The sequence below is a fragment of the Cucurbita pepo genome, chromosome 15 (assembly GCF_057944985.1).
Source record: "Cucurbita pepo subsp. pepo isolate OVF chromosome 15, ASM5794498v1, whole genome shotgun sequence".
NCBI classification, from domain to species: Eukaryota; Viridiplantae; Streptophyta; class Magnoliopsida; order Cucurbitales; family Cucurbitaceae; genus Cucurbita; species Cucurbita pepo.
Genome location: NC_141812.1, coordinates 3580956 through 3593185, shown reverse-complemented (window position 1 = coordinate 3593185; position 12230 = coordinate 3580956). Strand labels below are relative to the sequence as shown.

Here is a 12230-nt window from a genome sequence, read left to right as displayed (position 1 = left end):
CATAACATAGCTTACATGGCATGGTCTATAGAGATATATGCATCATTTTATCAATTTTATCAATATCATAACCATACTATTACAACATGACATATAGCATAACATATAAACATGACATAACTCATCAAAGTCTAAAATGACATAACATAGAACAACATATCATATAATAGTTTACCACAAGATAGACGTCATCATACATAAAACAATTCATTCAACCAAATCAACAATAGAGTCACTTACTTGGTTGGACTAAGCCGATGTTAGTGAAACCTTTTGGTGCTAACCTAATTCTATTTCTTGAATCCTAATTCTACTATGATGGCTTCAAGAGACGACTTTCCTTCTCATGAAATTGAATTTGCAAAATAGTGTGAAGGTTTATAGAGTGTGTTCTGCCATAGACTTATGTGTTTCGAAAATATCTTTAAAACGACACAAAAAAATAATAAATGAAATAAACAAACTTTAAAATTAAAAACATCATATCCTAACCAAAGTCTAAGAAAATAGATACAAGTACTCTATGCATGTGCCATGGTCTCGAATTATGATGTTTAATCCCTCTATTGGGCTTAAATGCAAACACTTACAATTTCATGAATGAAACCTATCATAACAGTCTAATTTCCTACGGCAGCGGCTATTCTAACGGGCAACTTGAATGTGTACTTAATTTCCCTACACACAGCCCACACGTGTGAGCATGGACCAACCAGTCAGTTCGCACACCTCCTGGGCTCTTTTTTTGGTCGGGCGAGCATTCTTTAGTAGCTGTTGATGCCGGATACCCATTAGGAATAGCGACCATCATGACAGCATTATGATAAATATAATGTTCATTCTCCTGCCTCATAGCTTATGCGTTCGTACTATCATGAAGGAATAGGGGTATCTCCCGATGCAAGAGCGCACAATAATGCATGAAGTTCCAACATTTTTTCATTTTCATTATCGTTTAATACAACCCCGCTAGCGTCTTCTTCAAATCATATCATTTCTCATAACGTTTATCATATCATTTATCATTATTCATGCGTATGTCGGGGTAGTATTTCACGCTAGTTTGTCGTTTTGCATGTCAATCATATCATATCATTCATGACGCACATATATTATATCATAACGTTTTCATGCCTTCAGACATAACAATCCACATCATGCACATAACATATCATATATCATAACAGTCACATAACATATCCCGAGCATGTTTTCAACATATCATATCATAAACATATTAAGTCATCAAATACAACATAACGGTCACATCTCATAGCATATACATATTATCTCATAACAATTTACATATACGAGCATATGACACGTGCGAAGCCACGAGCACGTGTCATCATACATCACACAATTATAACCAAACGACCGTAGGGCCACTAGGTCGAAGCTACTACGACTCCTCCATGCTCACACTACTTAATGCTACTTTTTGAAATTTAATTCGGCCTAAAGATTCCAACCATCATAAATTAGAACTACTATAGAATTCACTCACCTAATTTGGCATAAAATAACTTTAAACCTACCCCTAATAATTTAAACTAGTTAAACCTAATTATATATAAAAACTTACCCCTAATAATTTAAATGACTAAGCCTAATAATGCATAAATAATTTAAACTCGATTCCAAAAATTTAACTAGCCAAAAGGTAGTCATATTAATCTTAAACACTTTCGAAGAGTTGAAACTAGTTGGAAAGGGTCCGATTGTATCAGACCTAAGCCGGATCAAATTTTGACAGAGTTGGACCAATGAAAATCAATTTCTCCGACATATCAAATCAACGAATTGAATTATAGAGAGTTTATGAAGGAAAACGTTGCCAGAAGCTGATTCTTGTACGAAATCGAATAAATTGATTTTTTCAATTGAAAGATGAGTAGCTCATGCTATGGTTCAAACAGAATTGGGGGAAGGGAGTTGTAGATGGGGGTTGGATTATGTTACGTTATGATGTTTATTCGAGTTGCTTGGGTCACCAAATTAATTAACCAGAAATTTCGAGTCGATTAGATTGTGTTAGGCTGTGATCTCTATTCGAGTTGTTTGGGTCACCAAATTAATTAACCCGACATTCAGTTCAAAAGATTTCACCAACCTAACTTAACCCAATTTGTGTATAGTCCTATTAATTTCCTATTAGGCAAGAACAATATTCAAATTCTCATTGATTTTCATTAAATTATGTTTGGTTTCTTTTCGGTTGACTTTTAAATTTGTTGGTATCTTCTCGTTGGTTGAATTTCAACCAAAACTTCAGTTAGGTATTTTATTAGTGGACTAATACAACTTAATAAATGTGCACTATAAATGTTTGTGCAAGTAATACATTAATTTTCCATCTAAACAACATTAATTTCCCCTAAAAAAAAAAAGATATTTGTGTCTTTCAAAATTATATATTGCTTGATTCCAAGTGGTTTTGTGTAATAAACAAATTAAAGACAAACTAATTATTAATGATCTTGACTTTACGTGCATTACGTGCATGCTATTGATCACATGCATACTATGTCTATTACGTGCAGAAAAATTCATTTAAAATATTTCACAACGACGTCATAGACTTTTATGTTCATAATAACGTTATCAAAACGATAAGATGGAAAATAAATAATGCAAAGTTATATGAAAAAAAAAAAGTATTACTTTGATCTAACTTAAGGGCTACGAGAGAAAAACAACATAAATGCGTTTATTTTAGTTTTGGTCCCATAGTTGTCACTACAATGTCATCATTCGGTACAGGAGTGCCTTATTTTTATCTGAAAAATAAGAGTACTATGTAGCTTAAGAATTTTAAGAAATATTCAGTGAGTGCCTCTATTATTGGAGTCGGAAAATGCATACAAAAGCAATTATGGTGGAACCTATCCTTTTCTAAAAACGTTTTATGGCCTTGAAGTGTACTTTTCTGTCTCGAAAAAATTAGGGAGGTCTCGAGCCAAACCGAGACGAAGTTAGAGAGGTGCAAGTTGCGTCAGCTAGTCGAGTTGGGTACTGTATCGCCCCTAATTTTCTTGCCTAAATTAGAGACGTCACTACCATGCATACTACTATACTATCCTATATATTTATATTTAATGCATTAATTATTTTAATACTTAATGTATTAGATATAATAAATATATTTTTTTTATTTTAGGTTTAATATATCTAATAAAATAAATATCAATTCAACCCTTCAATATTAATATATTTTCTCCATTTATAAATAATATCTCTAATATATTAAATACTAAATACCATTCAAATTAAATATATATTTCTTTTTATATTTAATTTATCTAATATTTAAATATTAATTTCAACCTTTCAAATTAAATATATTTCTCATTTATATTTATTTGAGCACAATAATTTTTTTCAACTAAATTGATGCCTTTAGTGTTACTATGAGTAGAAATGTTCATGGGATGGGGCGGAGACGGGAAAATCTTCCTCGTCCTCACCACCTATTTCATTCTCTACACTACAAAATTTTCCATTTATTTTTGTGAGGATCGAAACGGTGATTACCTGCAGGAAATCGCGGTGATCGAGTTCCTTGCGAAGAATTTTTCAATCTTTCCATGTTTAATAATTATTTTAACAGAATAGTCATTTTAAAATAAATTTTTAATTTATAACTTTTCATCTTTCAATATAAACTATTAATTGAAGTTGATTGAGTAAGTTATTAGAAATTGGAATTCAACCACTTCGTTGTAAATTACTATTTGTTTATAAAGTCATTTCACCTACAATAGTAAACAAAATATAAAATTACTATTTGTGTTATGTATGATGACACGTACCCCGTGGTTTTATATGTGTCATATGTCTGTTATGTGTGATGCATTTATAATATGCTATGCCTATGAAATGACATGTTTATGATATGATATGATATGATATGTTTTAGGATATGATAAATGGTGTGACGTAATATATTTTATGATATGATACATGTATGATACGACACGATGTGATACGATGTATGACATGAATGATATGCGACAAAATGTTTTGACATGGTGCACAACCCTGAGACATGTTTTGAAAGCGATGATATGATATGAAGGAAAATAGGAACGAGTTGTTTTACATGGTTTAATAAATGTGAAAAATATTTACCTCATGCATTATTTTATGTTACATGCATCGGGGTATTACCCCCTTTATGATGGGTACAGATGCGTATATTATGAAAAGGAAAATGATTATTATGTATAACATGATGCTACGAGAGTCGCTACTTCTTCCAAGTGTCCGACAATAGCACCAGAGAATATTAGCCCACAGAAAATAGGCCTAGGAGGTGTGCGAACTAACTGGTGGGTCCAAATTCGCACTTATGGGTCGTGTGTAGAATAGTAAATACACATCCAATGCCCGCTTAGGATAGTCACCTAAGAGAATACGATTTTAAAATGATAGGTCACATTCATGTTGCATCTCTTTGCATTTCTTAACCCTAAAAGTGGATTAACTTACTAAGCATTTCTTAAAATACAAGACATCCCTACATGGTTGCCGACTATTGTTTTATGACATTGTTTTATGAAGATGATTTAAATGATTATTTCCACATAAGAAGTTACGTTATGTATACGATAGTGACTTTAGGTCAGTAGAAATCTAAGTTGTTACACGTTAGGCATCTATTTAATTCATACCTTTAAAAAGTTTTAATTACTCATTATGATTCTAACAAACAAACAAAATTAGGCACGTTCTCTGTCTCTCTGACTTATGTCCATAAATTTTGAATTTAGTTTAATGATAAATGTATTCATTACCATTTGATTAGGATTCGGACTAGAATTCTGAACTCGAATTCGGTCTTTGGTGACTATGCATTCCCTTGCAACATGGTTACATTACTTATTGGTTCGACACGAATCTCTTTAGCATGCTTTGTTATCACTCACATGTGCTTCTTAGAAAAAATCGTAAGAGGTCACCCAATATAAAATTGCTCTAAGCAAAACGTGCTTAACTATGAAGTTCTTATAATTGAGTCACTGAAAAAGAAGGCATACCTACCGTGTTCTAATACCAATTATAACAACTCATGCCTAGGATTCAGAATTTGAATTATGCACTTGATGGCCCACACATTTTCTTGCGACTTAGTAACGTTACTGGTGTAACGACCCTAGATTTCAGATACCTAAAGTCGCTGCTATCATCTTATTCTAAGATCATATGCGGAATGTAATTGTTAAAACATCATCATTTGTGTAATAATTTCAAATAATTAAAAGATACTTCATCATTGAAAACACCGTCATAGTCTTACATGTTTAACATATAATGTTGAAATGCAATTAAAAACGAATATGAAATAATTTAAAAAGATGAAATGCAAGACAATCTATTCTAACCTAGGTCTAGAAATTTAATTATGTTCTATCCTATGCACGTTCCATGGTCTCTGATTTGCAATGTAACGAATCAGTATTAAAAAAAATATGAGGTCGTCGGAGGATGCAAAAATTTCAGCGGCCGCCGAAATTTTCAGATCTTACACGACCACGACCTCATGGATTGTCCCCAGACGCGTCCCTCCCTCCTCCAGCCTTCAGCCAATGCCTCAAACACCTACACAGAGGAAGAAAATAGCAGAAAAATCGAGAGAGAGAGAGAGAGAGATCGTAGTTTTTCTAGCATGCGAAACATAACTCGAAAAAGTCCTCACCAGCCTCAGTACGCCCACCCGAAGGTAAATTGACGCCACGTAATCATCGTCGCCACTGTCGTCACCACGTAGCCGTCGTCTCCCCCGACATCCAACAGCCACGAAACTTCGTGGGAGAGAGAAGGATAAGCAAATAGAGAGGAAAAGGAAGAAAAGCGACGTCAGAAACCATCGAATAGAGGAGAGAGAAAACAGAGTCGGAGAATCGCAGAGAGTCGGGTAAGGAAGAAGGATCCTTTGGAACTAGGTCGGACTCGATCCATAAACCGCGACCCAAGTCCAACAGCCCAACCCAACTGCTTGCAAACATGTGACCCATTGTCGGTCCAGCCCGCCTGCAAACCCGTGACCCATCACTGGTCCAACCTACAAAAACCTAAGGGTTGTGGCACGTGCATAGGATAAATGCATATTTAGATTCTTAGTCTTAGGTTAGAATAAGTTGTCTTGCACTTCATCATTTTAAATTATTTTATTTTGTATTTGTTTTATTTTTTAATTTCATTATTTCGTTTGAAGGACGTAAGATCGTCCGTATTTTTTAGAGTTAAAGATGTTTTAAATGTTTTCAACATTTATAGTAAAGATGAGGTTCCCTTTTAAGAGTTAGATTTCGCATTTTAGCAGAGTATGAGACATTAGGACTCTGAGTATGTAGAAATTTAGGGTCGTTACATGCGTTGTCACCGTCAACCGTACAGAGGCACCTTCATGTAGCACACGGTCGGAGTATTTTAAAGAATACTTAGTAAGTGACCCCACTGTAGGGGTCATGCAAAGATGCAAACACATGCAATTATGCTCTAAGGACCTATCATTATCTCATCTAGGGGTGGCCTCCATTTCGAACTAACTTGGATGTGTAGTACTTTCCTACATACGACCCACACATGTGAGTGTGAATCCCTAGGCGGTTCGCATCCCCCCTGGACCCATCATTGTCGAGCTAGCTGTTCGTAGCGATATCTAGAGGTTAGTGAACCCCTGAGTGTCATGCTCAACATGATCACCGTCATCATCATAAAGTGGGCGTCCACACTCATCATCATAAAAGGAAAAGTATCTCGATGCTTATATACATATAGAAATGCATGAGGTCTCTCTAACTTCTCATCTTTAAAACGTCTTCATAACACAACCCTAGTTTAATCTTTATATTACTATTAGTAATACATGAGCGTTAACTATTCATTGTTATTAATATTTCGTATGGTTGTCCTAGGTCGATTGCTCAACATGATGCAATAAGGAATTCATAACATACATCTTAACTTAATATGGAAAACATCGCCATATTAAGGCAACAAAATCATACATCATCATCATCATACATTTTCATCATAACGCCATCAAATACATCATAATTATCATAATACATCATCGGGCATCATCATACATTATCATATAACTCATACACATCATCATACATCATAGTTCCTAGTTATAAAGCATAAAGAACCAAGCCAGTGCCACTAGGCACGTGTCGTCATACAGCAAACAAGTATCTAGCCTATCCTATAGTAAGATCACTTACTTCAATTTTTTCTTCTCTCTCGATTTTTCTCTGAATTCTTCCTCTTGTAGGACTTTTGTGGTGTGGCTGAAGATGGGTGGGAGCGTGGCGATCCGTGGGCAACGGGAGGGCGAGTGTTGGGGTGTTGGAACGAGAACTCTGGCGCTTGTCTTCACTGAATTTTTAGATTTTTTTATATATATATATTAACGAAACGTTACAACTGGTCATTCAAAATAGAATTGTTCCAAGCAAAACACTCTTGACTATGAAGTTTCTATAATTTAGTTATCGAAAATGAAGGTGTACTATGATGGTATAAGAAGTAATTTTCAATTCTTTTAAGCATTTTTTAGTCATTCTATTCTCCGGATCTCTCTCATTTGGATATGGTCTCTATTCATTCATTGCTTTTATTATTCCAAAAGTCAACTTATTAATTTTTTTATAAGTACAGACCTATTAATGCAATTTATGATAACTTTTTGCGTGGTAGAAATTAAGCTACTGAATTTATTCTAAATTTGGACTAACTCTAAAATCATTTTTATTAAACTATTGAATATTATTTTCATAATTATTAAATCCTATTAAATAAATTATTAAAAAGTTAAAAAGGAAAACTCACGATTATAAAATTATATTTCATTTTGTTAAAAGTATATAAATTAGTTTTTTTTTTAAAACAAGAATAAAAAAAAATATATTGGGTTATTAGAATTAAGAAAACTAAAAATTATGAGGTTTTATTTATTATTTTATTTAAATCCTATTAAGCTTAAAGTTTAATATTTGTATATTTTAATTTTTAGACTTTTAAAATATCTATTTTAGTTTTTAAATTTTTAAATTTACTGTAGTTTGGCACATGTTGGATGATAAAAGTCTCACATCCGCTAATGTAAAGAATGATCATGAGTTTATAATCAAGGAATACTCTCTCCATTCGTATGAGGCCTTTTGGGGAAGTCCAAAGCAAAGTCATGAGCACTTATACTCAAAGTGGACAATATCATACCATTGTGGAGAGTAGTGCTCGTCTAACATGATATCAGAGTCATGCCCTAAACTTAGTCGTGCCAATAGATTGGTAAATCCTCAAATATCGAACAAAGGACTCTAAAAAAAAAAGGAGTCAAGCATCCTCGAAGGCAGTAAAAAATGACTAAGGCGAGAGTCGTACACTTCTACTGAAGTTTCAATTATATCCCTGAAGTTTGAAATGATTAATGACGAGTTAATGTATACCAATAGGGTTTAAAGTAAGATAGGGAAGTTGAGGGAGATGCATATATAAATAGGAGAACACATGTAGTAGTTTGAAATGTGAGTGAAGGAAGCTTGATTATGTGATGGCTTCCTACAAGACCTTAGTTGTGTTGTTTGGTGTTTTTGTGAGTTTATGTTGTTTGAATATTGAGGCGAGTGAAGCAGCCCGCCGTCTCCAACAAACACCTTCCTCGTCAGACCAACATGTCAATTCACAATTGCTTACTCTCCCGTTACCAATACCACCTATCCGTCTCCCTCCAATACCACCTATCCGTCTCCCTCCTCTTGTACCAATACCACCTATCCGTCTCCCTCCAATACCACCTATCCGTCTCCCTCCTCTTATACCAATACCACCTATCCGTCTCCCTCCTCTTATACCAATACCACCTATCCGTCTCCCTCCTCTACCTATTCTTCCACCTTTAATACTACCACCAATATTTCCTCTTAGACCACCACCTCCTCCTCCTCCAACTACAATTCCACCCCCACCACCTCCTCCACCTCGTCCCAACATTCCACCAACTTCACCGCCTCCTCCGAGCATTCCACCTATGGCTTCACCACCTCGTCCCAACATTCCACCAATTGCTTCGCCTCCTCGACCAACCATTCCACCAATTGCTTTGCCCCCACGCCCCATGATTCCACCAATGGCTTCACCCCCTCGTCCCATTATTTCTCCACGCCCTAGTAATCCACCAATGGCTTCACCCCCTCGTCCAATCGTTCCACCGATAGCATCACCTCCTCGTCCAAGCATTCCACCAATGGCTTCGCCCCCTCGTCCCATCATTTCGCCAACTTTGCCACCTCGCCCTAACATTCCACCAATGGCATCACCACCTCGTCCAATCGTTCCACCGATAGCATCACCCCCTCGTCCAAGCATTCCACCAATGGCTTCGCCCCCTCGTCCCATCATTTCACCAACTTTGCCCCCTCGTCCTAACATTCCACCCATGGCCTCACCACCTAGTCCGATAGTTCCACCGACAGCATCACCCCCTCGTCCAAGCATTCCACCAATGGCTTCGCCCCCTCGTCCCATCATTTCACCAACTTTGCCACCTCGTCCTAACATTCCACCCATGGCCTCACCACCTAGTCCGATAGTTCCACCGACAGCATCACCCCCTCGTCCAAGCATTCCACCAATGGCTTCGCCTCCTCGTCCCATCATTTCGCCAACTTTGCCACCTCGCCCTAACATTCCACCAATGGCCTCACCACCTCGTCCAATCGTTCCACCGATAGCATCACCTCCTCGTCCAAGCATTCCACCAGTGGCTTCGCCCCCTCGTCCCATCATTTCACCAACTTTGCCACCTCGCCCTAACATTCCACCAATGGCCTCACCACCTCGTCCAATCATTCCACCGACAGCATCACCTCCTCGTCCAAGCATTCCACCAATGGCTTCGCCCCCTCGTCCCATCATTTCGCCAACTTTGCCACCTCGCCCTAACATTCCACCCATGGCCTCACCACCTCGTCCAATCGTTCCACCAACAGCATCACCTCCTCGTCCAAGCATTCCACCAGTGGCTTCGCCCCCTCGTCCCATCATTTCACCAACTTTGCCACCTCGTCCTAACATTCCACCCATGGCCTCACCACCTAGTCCGATAGTTCCACCGACAGCATCACCCCCTCGTCCAAGCATTCCACCAATGGCTTCGCCCCCTCGTCCCATCATTTCGCCAACTTTGCCACCTCGCCCTAACATTCCACCCATGGCCTCACCACCTCGTCCAATCGTTCCACCAACAGCATCACCCCCTCGTCCAAGCATTCCACCAGTGGCTTCGCCCCCTCGTCCCATCATTTCACCAACTTTGCCACCTCGCCCTAACATTCCACCAATGGCCTCACCACCTCGTCCGATCGTTCCACCGACAGCATCACCCCCTCGTCCAAGCATTCCACCAATGGCTTCGCCCCCTCGTCCCATCATTTCACCAACTTTGCCACCTCGTCCTAACATTCCACCCATGGCCTCACCACCTAGTCCGATAGTTCCACCGACAGCATCACCCCCTCGTCCAAGCATTCCACCAATGGCTTCGCCCCCTCGTCCCATCATTTCACCAACTTTGCCACCTCGCCCTAACATTCCACCAATGGCCTCACCACCTCGTCCAATCGTTCCACCGATAGCATCACCCCCTCGTCCAAGCATTCCACCAGTGGCTTCGCCCCCTCGTCCCATCATTTCACCAACTTTGCCACCTCGCCCTAACATTCCACCAATGGCCTCACCACCTCGTCCAATATTTCCACCTATAGCATCACCTCCTCGTCCAAGCATTCCACCAATGGCTTCGCCTCCTCGTCCCATCATTTCGCCAACTTTGCCACCTCGCCCTAACATTCCACCCATGGCCTCACCACCTCGTCCAATCGTTCCACCGATAGCATTACCTCCTCGTCCAAGCATTCCACCAATGGCTTCGCCTCCTCGTCCCATCATTTCGCCAACTTTGCCACCTCGCCCTAACATTCCACCCATGACCTCACCACCTCGTCCAATCGTTCCACCAACAGCATCACCCCCTCGTCCAAGCATTCCACCAATGGCTTCGCCCCCTCGTCCCATCATTTCGCCAACTTCACCACCTCGCCCTAACATTCCACCAATGGCCTTACCACCTCGTCCAATCGTTCCACCGATAGCATCACCTCCTCGTCCAAGCATTCCACCAATGGCTTCGCCCCCTCGTCCCATCATTTCACCAACTTCACCACCTCGCCCTAGCATTCCACCAGTGGCTTCACCCCCTCGTCCATTCAGTCCACCAACAGCATTACCCCCTCGTCCAAGCAGTCCACCAATAGCTTCACCCCCTCGCGCTATTATTCCACCAATGGCTTCGCCCCCTCGTCCCATCATTTCGCCAACTTTGCCACCTCGCCCTAACATTCCACCAATGACTTCACCACCTCGTCCAATCATTCCACCAATAGCTTCACCACCTCGCCCTAGCATTCCACCAATGACTTCACACCCTTATCAATTTATTCTATCGACTGCTTAGCCCCCTCGTCCAACCATTCCATCAATAGTTTTGCCACCTCGCCCCAACAATCCACCCATTGCTTCACCATTGTCATCCTTGTATTTCAGGGACGGCTCCTCTCAAAGTTCCACTTGTTAGTTCACCTCCTCTACCATCAAAGTCCTAGCGTTTCCGAGTTTGCACTGAAAACCCACCATCTTTTATCTCCACATTGAAATTTTAATTGTTTGAACTTATGTTTTCAAGCCTTATCATATGAACTACTGCAACATCAATGTAACTTCTTTAAGTTATATATTAATAATAAACATTATGGTAATTGTTAGCATTATTTTAATGACCTTACTAAGACCAAAATTAAGGAAAATGCAAGAAAATCCTTTTCTTTGTCATCTATATTAAAATAGGAATATTAACTTAATTTTAAAAATTTGTGTAAGTTTTCTCGGTTCCAAAGCATTAAGATATATATCCTTTGAAATTCATTCCATTGGATGACAACAAATCTTATACATGTAGAATTAGATTACAAATCCCATTGGCTAGAATGTCTCCTTCACCCTCATGTATTTTTTTCCCATTATTATTACACTTATACATGTAGAATTAGATTCCATTTTCAGTAACTATAATCTTTAGAAGATTATCTTTGGCATCATCAATGGAAGTTTTTCCTTGTCTTGAACTTTCAAAGTAATCCCACCCTAAAAGTAAAAATGGAACA

The 12230-nt window shown here is 38.7% G+C and overlaps 1 protein-coding gene across 1 annotated transcript; it reads left to right on the top strand.

Annotated features, from left to right (window-relative positions):
- Window positions 1-8511: 8511 nt before the first annotated feature.
- LOC111811946 (uncharacterized) lies at window positions 8512-11837 on the top strand. Its single transcript, XM_087117802.1, has 2 exons — window positions 8512-9159; window positions 9211-11837. The coding sequence occupies exons 1-2, from the start codon at window positions 8564-8566 to the stop codon at window positions 11522-11524; spliced, it is 2910 nt and encodes a 969-aa protein (XP_086973928.1). The 5' UTR covers window positions 8512-8563; the 3' UTR covers window positions 11525-11837.
- Window positions 11838-12230: the final 393 nt, after the last annotated feature.

Excerpts from the sequence above, each read along its gene's own strand:
- LOC111811946 (XM_087117802.1), top strand. The coding sequence starts at position 8,564 with ATGGCTTCCTACAAGACCTTAGTTGTGTTGTTTGGTGTTTTTGTGAGT. Across the intron at positions 9,160-9,210 it reads ATGGCTTCACCCCCTCGTCC|AATCGTTCCACCGATAGCAT; the intron begins CATTATTTCTCC and ends ACCCCCTCGTCC.